At 54.2% G+C, this 17,239-nt stretch overlaps 1 protein-coding gene across 2 annotated transcripts; it reads right to left on the bottom strand.

Moving 5' to 3' along the window:
• Nucleotides 1-3,263: 3,263 nt before the first annotated feature.
• Nucleotides 3,264-13,816, bottom strand: CPN2 (carboxypeptidase N subunit 2). 2 transcript variants are annotated; one of them, XM_015132528.3, is made up of 2 exons: nucleotides 13,617-13,816; nucleotides 3,264-5,385 (listed from the first exon to the last, which is right to left on the bottom strand). In XM_015132528.3, the coding sequence occupies exon 2, from the start codon at nucleotides 5,383-5,385 to the stop codon at nucleotides 3,748-3,750; it is 1,638 nt and encodes a 545-aa protein (XP_014988014.3). In that variant the 5' UTR covers nucleotides 13,617-13,816; the 3' UTR covers nucleotides 3,264-3,747. The 2 variants fall into 2 exon arrangements, with proteins under 2 accessions (XP_014988014.3, XP_014988013.3); XM_015132527.3 differs by having other exon boundaries at nucleotides 3,264-5,388; nucleotides 13,617-13,773.
• Nucleotides 13,817-17,239: the final 3,423 nt, after the last annotated feature.

The following is a 17,239-nucleotide window of genomic DNA, read 5'->3' as shown; positions in this document are numbered from 1 at the left end:
TCATTATTCTCACCTGAACATTCCTTTCCATTGATCCCAGGTCTTCAGCTAAACTCAACCAATTGTCAACCAGAAAATGTTTAAATTTACCTACAGCCTGGAAGCCCCCCACTGGCTTCGGGTTGTCCTGCCTTTCTGAACCAAACCAATGTATTTCTTAAATGTGTCTGACCTGATGTCTCCTGCCTCCCTAAAATGTATGAAACCAAGCTGCACCAGACCCCCTTGGGCACATTCTCGGGACCTCCTGAGGGCTGTGTCATGAGCCATGGTCACTCATATTTGGCTCAGAATAAATCTCTTAAAATATTTCACAGAGTTTGACTCTTTTCGTCAACACCCATAGCAATAAAAGCTTTCAGGAAAATTATAGTTATGCTTTGATGTCCTTACATATGCTGAATGTCAAGGATCGTTTCCTTTAAATCAATAAAATAATAAATGTTGTCATGTGGTATCAGCCATCCACATGTAGTCACAGCTGAGTTTAGTCTTTCATAGACAAGGCCCCTATATAAGAAAAACTTAAAGGCAACGCGTTCCTCTGCTTGCCTTCTGAAGACGCCCTGCCCTGTAAGGGAGTAGCTTTCAATAAAATGTCTCTTCTCACTGCACTCAGTGACTTGCCTTGAACTCCTTCCTGCGTGAGATCCAAGAACCCTCTTTCGGGGTCTGGATTGAGACCTTTTTCTGGTCACACGACCACCAGAGATTCTGGCTAATTGAATCAGAATCTCAGAAAATGGGCCCCAGGCACCGGCGTTTTGCTTTTTGTCATTACCGGTTTTTAAAAGCCTCCCCAAGGGTTCAACCAGCATTGAGAGCCAATCTCCTTCTTATATAGAGGAGGAAACTGGGACCCAGAGAGGAGCTGCAATTTGCCAAAGGCTGAAGAATGTGAAGAAAAGAGGTGTGGGTGCCGGGCGCGGTGGTTCACGCCTGTAATCTTAGCACTTTGGGAGGCTGAGGCGGGCGGATCACGAGGTCAGGAGTTCGAGATCATCCTGGCCAACATGGGAACCCTGTCTCTACTAAAAATACAAAAAAAAAAAATAGCTGAGTGTGGTGGCATGTGCCTGTAATCCCAGCTACTCAGGAGGCTGAGGCAGGAGAACCGCTTGTCCCGGGACCCGGGAGGTGGAGGTTGCGGTGAGCCAAGATCACGCCATTGCACTCCAGCCTGGGCAACAAGAGTGAAACTCTGTCTCAAAAAAAAAAGAAAAGCAAAGCGGTGTGGGATCTGCGTGTGCTGAGTTCTAGTCCAGAACCCATGGAAAACGTTAATGCTGGGCCAGACCAGACACATCACCAGGAGACGGGGCATGAGGCGCCCTGGGGAGCAGGGCACGTCGGGAGCTGCTTCTTCGCCCATCTCTCCTCGGCCTGAGCTGGCTGTTGGCCATGCTGTTTCCCCAACATCATTTGGCAGAGAAAAATTCTGATGTTGTAATTTAACGCAGGGTTATGTTTTGAGGGGAAAATTTAATTGAGAGAAATATCTGCTGGATTTTCCTATCCCTTTATCCCTGCCAGCGGACAGTACGTGTCTGTTGCTCAGACAGGAGTTCGGGCGATGGGGATTTCCGAAGCTCCTGCTACGTGCTAGACATGGAGTCACTTTCCCAGAGAGTGGCAACACATCCAGGCGGGAGCCAGAGCCCACGGCCAAGATCCCCAGTCTTGGAAGGGTCTGGGCAAGGTCATTCTTAAACCAAGTGAATTTGGGAGTCTTGCCCCCTCTTCTGCATGACCTTCAGTAACTGCCTGGGGCCCCCTTCATCAACACGCACACTCCTCCCTCCACCCCAGGGCCCTGCAGAATCAGCTCCGTCTGGGCTTCCAGCCTTATGTCTTCCTCCTCGTCCCCCTTCCACAGCCCTGATCCCTCGTCCTTGCCCTTCCTCATCCCTTAGCTCAGGCTCTTCTTGCACAAGTTTCCAGCTCTCCCCGGAGCCCTTCTTAAGGCCCAAGATCCAATGCAGCCTTTCTCGTGGCCAGTGCTTCCCGCTGCTTCACCTCCTCTGAACTTCCCAACACTGGCCTGTGCTGACCTTTCTGCCTTGTGTTTTCATCCCATGTGGCTGATTTCTCCCGGTGGCCAGGAGCTCCTGGGGGCCTGCTGTACGTCTGGTTCCCTTCTCCCTCCCTGCCCGAGCCTTTTTCCCAGGCCAGCCACAATACAGCCGGAAGCCAGGCAGAAGGCTGTGCAGTGGCTCAGCCCAGGGCTACAAAGCATCTGGGAGCAGAAGGGGAGGAGCAGCTAGAGGGAGGCTCAGAGGCTGGAAGCCTGAGCATTCGGGGACTCCTTGGCTCTGAGGACTGAAGGGGAGGAGTGAGTGGAGAACACGCCCAGCTCCTGGGCTGGTCAATGCGCTGATGAGAATCAGGGGGAGTAGGGGACAGAGCCTTGTTAGACGTATCTGTGGTCAACAGGAGGACATGGGGCTCTGTGCAGGGGGTATCAGCCTGGGCCTGAAAAGAGCCGAGCACAGAGGAGAGCTGGGCTCATTGCCAAAGAAGAGGCATCCACACAGGGGTGCATGGGAGGCTGCCCAGGGCATGGGAGGGCAGCGATCCCTGAGATGAAGCTGCAGGAGGTGGCCCAGGAGGGTTGCAGGGGTGGCCGAGCTGGGTAAGAGGCCGGGTGCGGTGGCTCACGCCTGTAATCCCAACACTTTGAGAGGCTGAGGCATGTGGATTATCTGAGGTCAGGAGTTTGAGACCAGCCTGACCAATATGGTGATGAAACACCGTCTCTACTGAAACTACAAATATTAGCCGGGTGTGGTGGCTGGTGCCTGTAATCCCAGCTACTCGGGAGGCGGAGGCAGGAGAACTGCTTGAACATGGGAGGTGGAGGCTGCAGTGAGCCAAGATCGCACCACTGCACTCCAGCCTGGGCAACAAGAGCGAAACTCCATCTCAAAAAAGAAAAAAAATGAAAAAACAAGTGAGAACAACGCTAGTGAGTGAGCCGCTTGTACTCAGCTGCTGTGAGAATGAAGCTGCCGCCCGGCCGGCCCAGGCTGCCCCTACACCTCAAACCTTTTCCTCCTCCTCAGCAGCAGCCGTCCTGTGTGCTGAGCAGGCGAACCCACCCTCCGCTCTGGGGGCTCTGTGTCACAAGCCGAGCATCTGCCGTTTCCCTTCCCGGGGCTTCGTTTTATCTCAGTTTCTCCTGGGCGCAGCGTGGAGGTGGGTGCTGGCCACAGGGTCACCCACACACCAGTCAGAACCCTGCCCCTATGCTTTCTGACCATCTCTGCGTCTGTCACATCCTTTATTTCTCTATACCAATTTAAAACACAATTTCAGGGAGAGACACTGAAACAGACATTGGGCTTGTGAGCCAGATCAGAAGGCAGTGGCCTCCACTTTGTATCTCTGGGATGCAGTGAGTAGACCTCAAGGTGTGGGCGAGAGCGGGTGGGTGTTACAGAATGGGGAAGCAACAGGGCTGAGGATATTTTATCCTCCAGGCCGTGGTGCAGCCTTCGAGGGTGCTTTGCAAAGCATAAGGATGGCCTTGTTAGGCCGCACACTCCGGGAGAAGCAATGAAGGAAGAGGGGGAGGAGGAGACCCTGATTAGTGGAGCAGACCAGACTCCACTCCCTCATCTTGGGGGTGCAACCCTGTCCCTTGCATGTGAAAAGCCAAGGCTTCGGAGACTCAGCTCCTCTCTGCCCCCACCTGTTGCCTGGTCAGGCCCCAGAGGCCGCCTTCCCCAGCTCCTGTATGCCCTGCTACTAGGGCCCGGCTGCCCGAGCCTCGATAGACACAGTGAGCCGCAGAGAACCGCAGCTCGACCTCAGGTCCCACTCCTGACTAGCATTGTACAGCAGTCCCAGGGAGCCCTGCCGAGGAGATAGCTGGACGTTCAGCCAGCGACACCGGGCCTGGTCACAGGCGAGCACCACGGTGCCCTCGGGGTTGCTGTAGGTGCACTGGCTCCGGGCTGCCCTTTCCGACACAGCCAGATCCCAGCTGCCCCCTGCCTTGTTGTCGTCCAGCCACGTGACCTGGAAGCCCAGGCGGTCCCGGGTGACGGGACACACCAGCTGCTTCTCATTCAAGGCGGGCACCACCTGGCCTTTGAGGTAGGCAGGGCCGGCGCAGTAGGTCTGGATGTTCAGGAGCCGGTCGGTGTACTGCTGCAGCCAGTTGAAGAGGTAGGCCAGGTGGCAGTCACACTGCCAGGGGTTGCCGTGCAGGGCCAGGTTGAACAGGTTGTAGTTGGTGTCGAAGATGCCCTCCGGAAGTGTGGTCAGCTGGTTCTTGGAGAGGCTGAGCAGCTCCAGCTTGGACAGGTTCTGGAAGAGGGCTGGGTGCAGGGCTGTCAGGTTGTTGCTGCTCAGGTAGAGCTTGACCAGCTCCTCCAGGTCTCTGAAGATGCCAGCTGGGAGGTGGGCAATGGCATTGTATGAGAGCATGAGGGAACGCAGGTTGGACAGGTGGGCAAAGGCGCCCTCAGCGAGCGTCTCCAGCTGGTTATGGGTCAGAGACAGGCCGACCAGGTGTGGGGTGTGGGCAAAGAGGCCGGCAGGCAGGACCCGAAGCATGTTCCCCTGCAAGCTCAGAAAGGTCAGATTCCCCAGGGAGGCGAAGATGGAGAGTGGCAGGTGCGTGATGGCATTGTGCTGCAGCCACAGCCTCTCCAGGCGGAAGAGTTGGGAGAACACCCGAGGGGGCAGCTCCGAGATCTTGTTGCTGTCCAGGAAGAGCTCCTGCAGGCTGCCCAGTCTGGCGAACACGCCCTGGGGGAGGCCAGAGAGCGCGTTGTTGCTCAGCTTCAGGGTCTGCAGGCTGGTGAGTGGGTGGAACAGCTCCTCTGGGAGCTGGGCCAGGAGGTTCTGAGCCAGGTTGAGTGTCTTCAGATGGGTCAGAGGCTGGAAGAGCCTCCTGGGCAGGGCCTGGAGCCGGTTCCCCTGCAGGTGGAGGGACTCCAGGGCAGCCATGTCCTGGAAGAGGCCCTCGAGCAGAGCCTCCAGCATATTGAAGTTGAGGGTGAGCTTGCCCAGCGAGGTCAGGTTGGAGAAGGTGTTGGCGCTGAGGTTCAAGAAGCTGCTGCCTGTGATCTCCAGGTCCTCCAGCCTGGGCAGCCCCCCGAAGGCATCCGGCCTAAACTGGCAGAGCTGAGTGTTGAGGAAGACCACCTTGGTCAAGTTGGGGTTGCTGCCAAAGGCTCTGGTTTCCACCGTAGTGAACGAGGTCTCCACAAAGACGATGTTTGTGGTGTGTGGCGGGATGTCCGGCGGGATGGCGGCCAGCTCCTCGTCTGAGCAGAACACCTCCCGGACAAAGCAGTCGCAACCCACGGGGCAGGGCTGGGCAGGCCTGGCCAGGAGCAGGAGGGAGGCCCAGAGCAGCCAGGCTCCAGGGAGCATCTTCTAGATTCGAGGATGGAGAGAAAACAGGAAGGGAAACTTGATCATCACACAGCATGGCACAGTGACCAGGGCACTGGACCGCGAGCTCGAACATGCAGCAGGACAAAGACGCAGGGCTTTGGGGCTTCCTGTGTTCTTTCCAGATTGGGGAAAGAAGCGGAAAAGAGACAAAAAGGCATGGAAGAGAGGCATAAAAGGAGACCATGGGCATTGTGGCATTTTCAAAGATAATATATAGGATATGGACAGATTATTCCTGAGTTGGAAGTTCCTAGACCATAACTCTTCCTGAGTTTCCATATCTCAGCACACATCAGAGCCAAATGATGCGGAGATCCCGGCACCTGCTCTTTGCACAGTTGGTGGAGGGGGAGGGCAGCCACAGAGACGAGATGGCTCCTCGAACTGCTGCTGAAATGCGCTCCCCCTGCCCACCTGTGCCCACTCCTCCACGGCGGGGCCCGAGGAGCTTTCCAACGTCATGTGGACAGAAGGACCCCAGACCTGGGGATTCTACAGAACAGTAGATTTCTTTAAAATGCTCCAAAATTCTTTAGATTTTCTTTACTGTTTTTTTAAAAAAATTTAAAAAACAGTATATTTTCTAGCATCTACTCACAGGTCACAGATTGGTGATGCACCTCACAAATACATTTTCTTTATTCCTCAGTGACATTTTTCATATACGAATCAGTAGCCAACACGTAAAAATTGGAAAACGTCACGGTAAAGGTCTAGGTTTCAGAGTGAACTGGGGACAGTGGGTCCACCTTTCCACGTAGCAAGACCAGCTGGGGCTTCGTGGCCCCTGCCCTGTTAGAGGGTGTGTGCCCTCCAGGCCGCCCCTGTTCCCACGCACAGCACTTATTCACATGGCTTGGAGTGCTCTTAATTCCATGAGTTCAAATCTTAGGTCCATCGCTTTCCAGCTACGTGACCTTGGGCTTGTTGCTTAATCCATCAGTGCTTCAGTTTCCTTATCTGTACAATGGGGATTATAATAGTCCCTACCACATGAGGGTAATTGTTAGGGATTAAGTGAGTACATATAGGTAACAGTTTTACATCAGGATCTGGCATAGAGTGAGTAATTAATCAACCTCATTAACTATCGTTAAAGGTTGCAAGCTACCTTATTATAGAAAACGTTATTTGAACACCAAAAAAAAAAAATTAAAAACAAAATGCTCTTTAGACGGAATACACTTGAATGTACCAACAATTAAAAAAAGAAAGAAGCCCTTTCACAACATACTCCTAATTTTTCTTAATTAACTTCTTCTCAGTAAAAGGGGTCTGCGAAAGGGGTTCCCCAGTTGCAGAATCTGGGTACCAAGCCCTCTTCGCTGGCTGTCTCTCTGCTGCCCTCTGCTGGTGCCTCCTCCACCTGGAGATTCTGCTTCTGGCTGAAGGTCTCCCATTAAACTCATAGGCTTCGGACCCAGTGCTTAGGGGAGCCCCCTTTACTCTCCCACTCAGTCACTCAGTGACTCTCAGTCCTTCCAGGAATGTTCTGCCGCATCAGTAGAGAAGGAACAACTTCTCCCTGAGAAAATGCACACCTTCCTTTAGGCTGCTCTAAGGCATGCATAGCTAAGTGAGCTTGGGGAGGCGGTAAGGAAAGTCTCTACCAGTAATAACCGCTGGCCTGGGATTAGAATCTGACTCCTGCGGCTGGGCGTACACCCGCCTGGTGTGAGCGGCTGGAGAGCTCCACCTCTAGTCCCAGCACTTTGAAAGTCCAAGGCAGGTGGATCATGAGGTCAGGAGTTCCAGACCAGCCTGGCCAAGATGGTGAAACTCCGTCTCTACTAAAAACTACAAAAATTAGCCAGATGTGGTGGCACACATCTGTAATCCCAGCTACTCAGGAGGCTGAGGCAGGAGAATCACTTGAACCCGGGTGGCAGAGGTTGCAGTGAGCCGAGATCGTGCCACTGCACTCCAGCCTGGGCGCTGGACTCCATCTCATCAATAAATAAATACAATCTGACTTCTGCAATCACCTCTTCCAGGAAAAGGAAAATGTCCTTGCCACTTAGGACATGTGAGGGAATGGAACAAGCCTCAGGCAAGCGTGTGCCTCCTGGCTCTGTGTCCCTAGACCCCAGCTACAGAGCTAGCATGAGACTAGAAACAGAAAGCAGTGGACCTGGCTGAAGAGGATTGGGGTAGCCACTGTCCCCCGACACACACCACACAGGCACACAGCTGCCACTAGCACCTGGCCTGCCCCTGAGGCACCTACGCAAAGCCCCTAGGGGTCCTGAAAGAAGCCGCCCTGGACCCTAGGAAGGAGGACCTGGAGAACGTGTCTCCACTTTAACACTCAGTATAGGCACCAAAATGATGGGTTTTCATGGCAGTCTGTTCCGTGTACTCGTCTGTCTATGCCCAGAGCAGCAGTGACTTCCTCTGGGCTCAGGCAGGTTTTGTTGAATGGAGCTCTCCAAGGCTGGGAAGAGCAGCGTGGGAGGCAGAGCCACCTCCCCTGGGATGGGCAACCCCAGAATGAGCGACCCCCAGCCAGGCTGCCAGAGCCGCCTCGATTCCTCCCGAGAGTAAGAGGGGAGCAATTGTGTTTAATTTTGTTATTTTTTGAGGCAGAACTTCACTCTGTTATCCAGGCTGGAATGCAGTGGCACGATCATAGCTCACTGCAGCCTCAATCCCCTGGATGGAAGTGATCCTCCTGCCTCAGCCTCCAGAGTGGCTGGGACTACAGGCGTACACCACTGTGCCTGGTGAGTTCTGATTTTTAACATGCAGTAATATCATCATGGTGCCAGTCTCCCTCCCTTGCTAGCCCCATTGGTCATTGTTTCTCAAAGGCTATTTCCAGAAAGTACTCCCCTGGAACGATGGGCCAGATAATGCTGGGGCTTGCAGGTCCCGAGACCATCCGGCCTCCTCGCAGGGAGAGTGAGGCAAGGCCCCGGGCTCTTCACAGCAGGGCTTGGCTTGTGGCGCCCAGATCTCCTGGTTTTGTTCATCACTCCTGCCAGGAAAACAGGCCAAAGCCGGAGTTGCACCGTGGGACGCTCAAGCCCGCTGGGGGGAGTGTACCTCTCTGCTGAGCAAGCTGAGTGCTCCCAGGCCTCCCTGGGTCTGCGCCTCTCACTTTTAATCCACTGTCATTTAGAAAGAATGTGCTTCCCACATTTCCAACAAAGGAAGGAGCTCTAGGATTCAAGCCTTGAACCAAAACCATGGCACTGGTGGCACAGAAAGTCAAGTGCAGGCAAATCAGCTACGGCTGGGGAGACGCAGGCAGAGGGAGAGGCAGCTCCGTGATGCGGGGGCTTGGCTGAGGGGTCAGTTCCCGCCTGCCGGTTCCCAAAGCTCCCGCACATACATCTTGATCCTCAGCACAAACCTAGAAGTGCCCAGGACAGGGAGACTGGGGCCCCCAGAGCTACAGCGACTGGCCCCAGGGCACACACACAGAAGCGAGGGGCCAGGGCCAGTCCCGACAGCCCGGGCTCTGCGGGGTCCTTGCCATGACACCACCAGGCTGTCCCAGGGCAGTGGAGTGGGTGGGGTGGGCAGGCCCGCTCCTCGTACCTGCAGGTCCCAGGGAGAACGTCGTCTACCAGGAACTCCACCCATTGTCTGTTCCCTTCTCTTCCCCCCGACTCTCCTGCACTGTGAGTGGAGACCCCACACACATCGCCCCTCGGCACCCCACAGGCCGAAGACTGTGCACTTCTGGGGCATGGTCAACCTAGGGAAGACGGACCCAGGGAGGCAGCCCACACAGACTGGGGTTCTGGGTACCCAGACCGTGGTTTAAAATGGGGGCACAGCCTCCAGATGGGCATGTGCCGCCGGCACCCCTGGGGGTGGTATCATGGGGGGAGGAGGGCCAGAACAGGGCCCTCTAAGTTCAGGGCAAGACCCCTCTTGCCTGGGTCTACTGGGGCAGGAGGCGGGGAGGCAGGGACGATTTCACAGTGAGGGCGCAGAACACTGACAGTTTGCAGACGGTCCACGCCCCGCCCGAGCCCCCTCACCTCACTCTGGAGTGGCGACGAGTCAGACAGCCTGGGTTCAATCCTAACTCCCCTCCAGCTTAGCTCTGTGGCTTTGACTGCATGGCTTAACCTCTCTGTGTTTCACTTTCCTCCTCTTCAAAACAGTGAGCACAGTACTACTTTCCTGGTGGGGATGTTGTGAGGATGGAATGAGAAAATGCATGAAAAGCTCCAAGCTCAGGCCCTGGCACACGGCAAGTGCTCGGCAACGTTAGTGACCCCGATATTCCGAGCAGTGCAGCCCCAGCTCTGTGCTGAAGCAGTCACGGGTTCGCTAGGCAGAAACCCATGAGACCATCCAACCACCCCCCTGTGGGCCAGTGAGACACCGCTCCACAGCACTCCTCCTAGCGCTTTCCTCCAGCCAAGGGGAAGAGCTAGAAGGTTTAGGGGAGCACAGATTCTGAGGGCTCTGGCTGGGAGGCTTTGGACTTGGGCCGCTTCCCCAGCCTGCCCTCAAGAAAGCAGGTCACTGGGGAGCTCTGGAGACGGAAGCGCCCCTCCCTGGGAACCATGGAGGCTGGTCCCAAGGGCCACAGCGGGGCGGCAGCCAGAGGCTTTCTGCTCCTCGTCTGGGAATAAGACCAGCAAATGCCCACAAAAATGTTCCACACTTTCGGCAAGCCAAGAAGTCTGGCTTTTTAAATGGTTTTTTTGGGGGGAGAGGGAGGGTTTGGCTGGGTGCAAACGAGCTCCTTCCTCTCCTCAGATTGCTCTTGGGAGGGTACATCTCTGTGCATGCCTCCAGCCAGTCTGTCATCCACCACAGAGCTAAGCCTCACTTCTTCCAGAGGCGGATGGGACCTAGAATGGGGCCTAGAACCCTGGCCCCAGACACCCAGGGACTGCTACCCGACGCTGGCTCCACGGATGTCTGCCTCGCCAGCGGGCCTGGATTTGGCCACTTGGGCTCCAGCTCAGCTGGAAGCACAAAGAGGGGCTTCTGAGACTCGTCCAGAGTCCCTGGCTGCCTCATCTGGTCCTCTAAGAAGACCTGCCACTGCCCAAACCTGGTCCCCTCTCTTCTCAATCCAGCAACATAAGTCCAATGGCTGAGACCTGCCGCTGCCCAAACCTGGTCCCCGCTCTTCTCAATCCAGCAACATAAGTCCAATGGCTGAGACCTGCCGCTGCCCAAACCTGGTCCCCGCTCTTCTCAATCCAGCAACATAAGTCCAATGGCTGAGACCTGCCGCTGCCCAAACCTGGTCCCCTCTCTTCTCAGTCCAGCAACCTAAGTCCAATGGCTGAGGCGGTCGGGCTTGCGCCGGGTCCCAGCCTCTGCTCCTGCCCTGGCCAGCCCACCCCATCTGCGGCCCAGTTGTGTCCCAGGGAGTGAAGCCACCTCTCAGAGCCCCAGCCTCGGCGTCTGTAAACCCAGAACGACCACGATAACAATAACCATCATAATACCTCAATCATAGCATTGTTAGGGCTATTGTGGCTCTTAAATGAGGTAACAGGCATCGGGCCACAGCAACAAAATAGAAACAACCTAAATGTCCAACATGAGGGATTGGTTACATGAATCATGCTACACGGAGATAATGGAAACCTTCTCCGCTATCTTTAAAACTATATTATAGGCTGGGTTCAGTGGCTCCTGCCTGTCATCCCAGCACTTTGGGCGGCGGAGGCAGGAGGATCGCTTGAGGCCAGGAGTTTGAAATCAGCCTGGGCAACGTGGTAACAGCTCAGCTCTACAAAAAAATTATAAAAATTAGCCAAGCACAGTGGTGCATGCTTGTAGTCTCAGCTACTTGAGAGGCTGAGGTGGGAGGATGGCTCGAGCCCGGGAGGTCGAGGCTGCAGTAAGTGGTGATTGCTCTACCGCACTCCAGCCTGGGAAACAGGGGGAGACCTTGTCTCAAAAAAAATAGAATAAAAAATAAAATTTTAAACAAAAAGAAAATTTATTACAGATGTGTATTTATTGACAAGATGTTTGCAATATCTTAAGTGAAATATATGAAGTCTCGGAATGCTAGTTTTCCATGTTTAAGGTGTATTTGTGCACAGAAAACACAATAGAAGCTTATGCACCAAATATTTGTGGTGGGGTCTGGCACTGTGGTTCACACCTGTGATCCCAGCATTTTGGGAGGCCAAGGCGGGCAGATCACCTGAGATCAGGAGTTCAAGACCAGCCTGGACAACATGGTGAAACCCCGTCTCTACCAAAAATACAAAAATTAACTGGGCATGGTGGCACACGCATGTAATCCCAGCTACTCAGGAGGCTGAGGCAGGAGAATCGCTAGAAACCGGGAGGCAGAGGTTGCAGTAAGCCGAGATCGCACCACTGCACTCCAGCCTGGGCAACAAGAATGAAACTCTGTCTCAAAGGAAAAAAAATTGTGGTCATTACTTCTGAAAAAGCGAATCGTGGATGATTTTTATTTTTTCCTTCTGCCTAAAAATGTATGTTCCACATTTTTACGAAAGAAACATATCACTTTTGCGGTAAGGTTGAAACCTATTTTATTCTAAATATCGAGATAAATGTGTAAAATGCACAGCAGAGTTCCACACACATAGTAGGGGCTTACTTGACTCTTTCCTTCCTGAAAGTGATGTTGCAAAGGCCCAGGGGAGCTTGTCTATCAGCCGTGTTAGCTTCTGGAAGAGACGACAGCTGACAGGTTGAACTAAGAGGCGGTTGTGAACTGGACACTGTGCGACCCTCCCAATTTATACCCACCCTCTCAGGCCAGTGGACGTCACACTTCCCCCATGAAGCCTTCCTTGACTATCTTCTTCTTTTTTTTTTTTGAGATAGAGTTTCACTCTTGTCGCCCAGGCTAGAGTGCAGTGATGCCATCTCGGCTCACTGCAACCTCCGCCTCCCAGGTTCAAGCGATTCTCCAGCCTCAGCCTCCCGAGTAGTTGGGATTACAGGCACCTGCCACCACATCTGGCTAATTTTTGTATTTTTAGTAGAGATGGGGTTTCCCCATGTTGGCCAGGCTGGTCTCAAACTCCTGACCTCAGGTGATCCACCCGCCTTGGTCTCCCAAAGTGCTGGGATTAGAGGCGTGAGCCACCGCGCCCGACCCTTTCTTGGGTCCTCAGATCCCTCTTGTACTGTGTTGAATGTTGCGCTCTTCCGCTGTTTTCTATTCAGTTGCACCCATCCGAGTGAGCCCGTGGTACTGCAGGCTTGCTGTGGCGTCTCTGCAAGCAGCTCTGCACCCCAGCACCCGGCTCAGGGCTGGGCACTGAGAAGGCAGCCAGGCTCTGTGTGCTGAATTGAAGGGAATGTGTTTGGTGGCTGTCAGTGACTTCGCATCTCAGGCCTGACTCTCATCCTGCTTAGTGGCAGGGGAAAACACGTCAGCTCCGCCAGTGCCACAAACTGGGATCAGATTCTGATGCCATCACCTACGAGCCATGTGGGCTTGGGCAAATCACTCCAACACTCTAAGCCTCAGGTTTTCCACCGTTAATTATCACCTCTGCCCTCAGGGTTAAAATTAGCACTCCACTGGATAATAGACAGGCTAAATAAGAGAGTAAATACAAAGCCCTTAACACAGTGCCTGGCAAATACTGAATATTCAATAAAAGGTGGCTCCCTGCAGGTTTATATGACCATAAACTTTATCATATGAGCCAGCAGGCTTCTGGGAGGGAAACGAGGAGCTAGTCATCCTCGGGCCTGAGCTGGGTGCCGTGGTATGCGCTGTAATCCCAGCTACTCAGCAGGCTGGGTGGTAGGATCGCTTGAAGCCAGGAGTTCAAGACCAGCCTGAGCAACATAACAAGACCTCATCTCGAAAAACAACAATAATTATATTAATTAATAATATTTAGTATTAATATAATATTAATAAATAATCAGTAATACTATTTATTATTGTTATGCCAAGATGACAAGTATAAACTAGGCAGAACCAGGCCAACCTGGACATCTGGTCACCCTGCTTATCTTCTACTCACTACTAGCTCCCTGCAGGCCGGGACCGGCTGGTTCTCATCTCACAACCCCCGCCCCCGCCCCACCTGCCTCCTGCCTCTTCCCAGCAGGGCCCTGGCCGAGCACCTAGGGGACTTCTCCTCCCAGGGCAGGGGCCCCCTGGAACGGCAGCCTGCCTGGAGCTGGGGAACGCTCTGAAACGGGGAGACCGCAAGTTCCCGTTCCTGCCCCCGTGTCCCTGCAGACCCAGGAGCCCTTTAGCGAGCCCAAGAGCCTACCGTGAGGCCGAGCGGGTGGCGCCGGGCTGCCCTGTCTTCCTGAGGAGCAGAGAGGAGTCTGGTGTGGCCTGTGGTCAGCTCAATCCAACCCCAGCGCTGATCAAAGTTCCAGGCAGTGGTTCCTCCCCTCACGTGGCCCCAGCGTCCCAGAATGTCACCAGGGTCACAGGACGGGAGACGGCCTTGGCAAGGCCTCTGAAGATTACAAAACGACCCTGAACTCCTCCCACCTACAGAGCCCTCGCGGGGCCAAAATCCCACCGAGGTCGCAGGGTTGGTACCTTCAGGACCCCAGGGACACAGCAAGCCCTAGAGACACCCGCAGGCGGCTGGGTTGGTGAGGCCTGGGATGGGGTCCACGTTCACACCCACCCCTGTGGGCAGAGGCAGAAGCACTGGGAGCCTGCCCTCAGCCTCGGGGCCCTGCTCTGCTCTCAGCGCCCGGAGGCATTCCAAGAGGGCTGTGGATTTGTTGCTTTGTCTTGTGTTTGTTTAATGAATGAATTCTCTAAACCCTTCCTGAGTTAGAAGGGTGAAAAGCTATAGGGAGATGAATTGGGGCCCAATGTGGAGAGGAGCGCTCACACACTCAGGGCTGTCGGAGGATGAAAGATGCGGCTTTGGAAGGGAGGGAGTTTCCCGTCTCTGGAGGTGTGGAACCAGGGCTGCAGGACACGCGAAGTGTGTGTGTGGTGAGTGCGTGCGTGTGGGTGTGTGTGAAGTGGGTGTGTGAGTAGGTGTGTGAGTGGGTGTAGGAGTGTATGTGTGTGTGGGTGTAGGGGTGTGGTGAGCGTGTGTGTGGGTGTGGGGTGTGTGTGTAAGTGGGTGTATGTGAGTGGGTGTAGGGGTGTGTGGGTGTGGGTGTAGGGGTGTATGGTGAGTGCATGTGTGTGGGTGTGGGGGGTGTGTGTGTAAGTGTGTGAGTGGGTGTGTGTGAGTGGGTGTAGGGGTGTATGTGTGTGGGGGTGTCGGGGTGTGTAGTGAATGCATGTGTGTGGGTGTGGGGGTGTGTGTGTAAGTGGGTGTGTGTGTGAGTGGGTATAGGGGTGTATGTGTGTGGGAGTGTAGCGGTGTGTAGTGAATGCATGTGTGGGTGTGGGGGATGTGTAAGTGGGTAAGTGGGTGTGTGTGTGAGTGGGTATAGGGGTGTATGTGTGTGTGGGTGTAGGGGTGTGTGGTGAGTGCATGTGTGTAGGTGTGGGGTGTGTGTGTAAGTGGGTGTATGTGTGAGTGGGTGTGTGAGTGGGTGTGTGAATGGGTATAGGGGTGTGTGTGGTGAATGTGAGTGGGTATGTGTGTGTGTGTAGTATGAGAGTGTGTGAGAAAATGTGTGATGAGTGGGGGTGGGTGTGTGGTGAATGTGTGTGATTGTGAGTGGTGTGTGTGGGCGTGATGAATGTGTGTGGGTGTGTGTGATGAGTGTGTGGGGATGGTGTGTGTGGTGTGTGGGGTGTATGTGTGCGTGTGTGGTGGGGGGGTTGTATATGTAACTGTGTGGTGAATGTGTGTGTTTGGCCGTATGTGCGAGTCAGTGTGTGTATGGTGAGTGTGGATAGGTGAGGGATGAGTGTGTTGGGTGTATGAGTGCATGTGGTGTGTGTGGTGTGTGGTGTGTGTGTGCGTGTGCAGTTAGTGTGCAGTGTGTGGGGGGTGTGGTGAATGCGTGTGCATGCAGTAGGTGAGTGTGTCAGGGTGTATGCGGTGAGTGGGTATGAGTGTGCAGTGAGTGTGGGTGTGTGGTGAGTGGGTGTGTGTGCAGTAGGTGTGAATGTGTCAGCATATATGTGTGAGTGTGTGGTGTGTGGTGGGTGTGTGTGAGTGTGTAGGTGTGTGTCAGGGTGTGTGTGTGGTGAGTGGGTGTGTGAGTGTGCACTGAGTGTGTGTGGGTGTGTAGTGAGCATAGGAGTGGGTGTGAGTGTGCAGTGAGTGTGAGGGTATGGGGTGTGTGGTGTGTGTGGTGAGTGGGTGTGTGTGCAGTAGGTGAGTGTGTCAGGGTATATGTGTGTGGTGAGTGAGTGTGCACAGTGTGTGTGGGTGTGATGTGTGGTGAGTGGATGTGTGTGAGTGTGCAGTGTGTGTGTGGGGTGTGTGGTGGGTGTGTGAATGTGCAGTGTGTAGGTATGTGGTGCGTGTGGTGAGTGGGTGTGTGAGTATGCACTGAGTGTGTGAGGGTGTGTGAGTGTGTGGTGAGTGGGTGTGTGTGTGAGTGCAGTAGGTGAGTGTGAGTGCATCGGGGTATATGTGTGTGGTGAGTGGGTGTGTGAGTGTGCACTGTGAGTGTGAGGGTATGTGGGGGTGTGTGGTGAGAGCATAGTGTGTGTAAGTCTGCAGTGAGTGTGTGAGGGTGTGTGGTGAGTGGGTGTGTGAGTATGCACTGAGTGTGAGGGTGTGTGGGTGTGTGGTGTGTGTGGTGAGTGGGTGTGTGAGTGTGCAGTAGGTGTGTGTGTTGGGGTGTGTGTGTGGTGTGTGGTGAGTGGGTGTGAGTATGCACTGAATGTGAGAGTGAGGGTGTGTGGGTGTGTGTGGTGTGTGGTGAGTGGGTGTGTGTGCAGTGTGTATGGGTGTGTGGTGTGTGGCGAGTGGGTGTGTGTGTGTGTGCAGGAGGTATGTGTCAGGGTATGTGTGTGGTGTGTGGTGAGTGGGTGTGTGTGTACATTGAGTGTGAGAGTGAGGGTGTGTGGGTGTGTGGTGAGTGGGTGTGTGTGTGCATTGAGTGTGAGAGTGAGGGTGTGTGGGTGTGTGGTGAGAGCGTAGGAGTGTGTGTGTGAAGGTGTGCAGGGTGAAGTGACCTGGACGAGCAAATCTAACATCGTTTCAGTGCCAGGAGTCTACCATTTAAAGTAGACTGATGGCTTTTTCACTCATTGCATGGTATTTTTATCTCACACTTTTTATGAGTGCAAAATAATGTTTCTTTTGCACGTGAGCTGATTGCATCAGCCAAACTGCAAAGGTCTAATTGGGTGTGGCAAGGAAGTGTGTTTCAGTGGCAATATACCACAAATGCACCTGGCAGAGGAGAGCAGGAGCCTCTCGGATGGAGAAAGGCGGTGAACAAAGCTCCCCCTGTGCCCAGCTCCCCCTCGGTGGCCCCCAGGCTGGCAAGGGCGGGACAGTGGCTGGGAAAAATGGCTTGCGTGGGGGCACTCACAAGCAGGTCTGGGAAGAGCCTGGCACTGCCCTATACTCAAGGTTCTCAAGCCATCCACACTCACCTCCAGCAACACCGTTTGTCCATTGGTCAGCGTGGCCTGGTGAACAAGAGAAATATGGCATTGGACAGATCTGGGTTTGAATTCTGACTCTTCAACTAACTCGTCAGTCCTTAGACAAGTGATTTAATCTCTACAAGCCTCTGCATTCTGGTCTGCGGAATGGGTGTGGCAGAAGGCCTGGGGAGGTAGGAGAGAGAGAGAGACAGACAGAGAGAGAGAGCATGTGTGTGTGTGTGTGTAGGGTGAAACATCTGTGGAAGGGGACTTGCATTAAAAATTCCAAGGATTGGCCAAGCGAGGTGGCTCACGCTTGTAATCCCAACACTTTGGGAGGCCGGGCAGATCACGAGGTCAGGCGATCGAGACCATCCTGGCCAACGTGGTGAAACCCTGTCTCTACTAAAAATA

The sequence above is a fragment of the Macaca mulatta genome, chromosome 2, assembly GCF_049350105.2.
Source record: "Macaca mulatta isolate MMU2019108-1 chromosome 2, T2T-MMU8v2.0, whole genome shotgun sequence".
Lineage (NCBI taxonomy): Eukaryota > Metazoa > Chordata > Mammalia > Primates > Cercopithecidae > Macaca > Macaca mulatta.
Note: the sequence above shows the minus strand (reverse complement) of the source record. Positions and strands in the feature narration are given on the sequence as shown.

Excerpts from the sequence above, each read along its gene's own strand:
- CPN2 (XM_015132528.3), bottom strand. The coding sequence starts at position 5,385 with ATGCTCCCTGGAGCCTGGCTGCTCTGGGCCTCCCTCCTGCTCCTGGCC.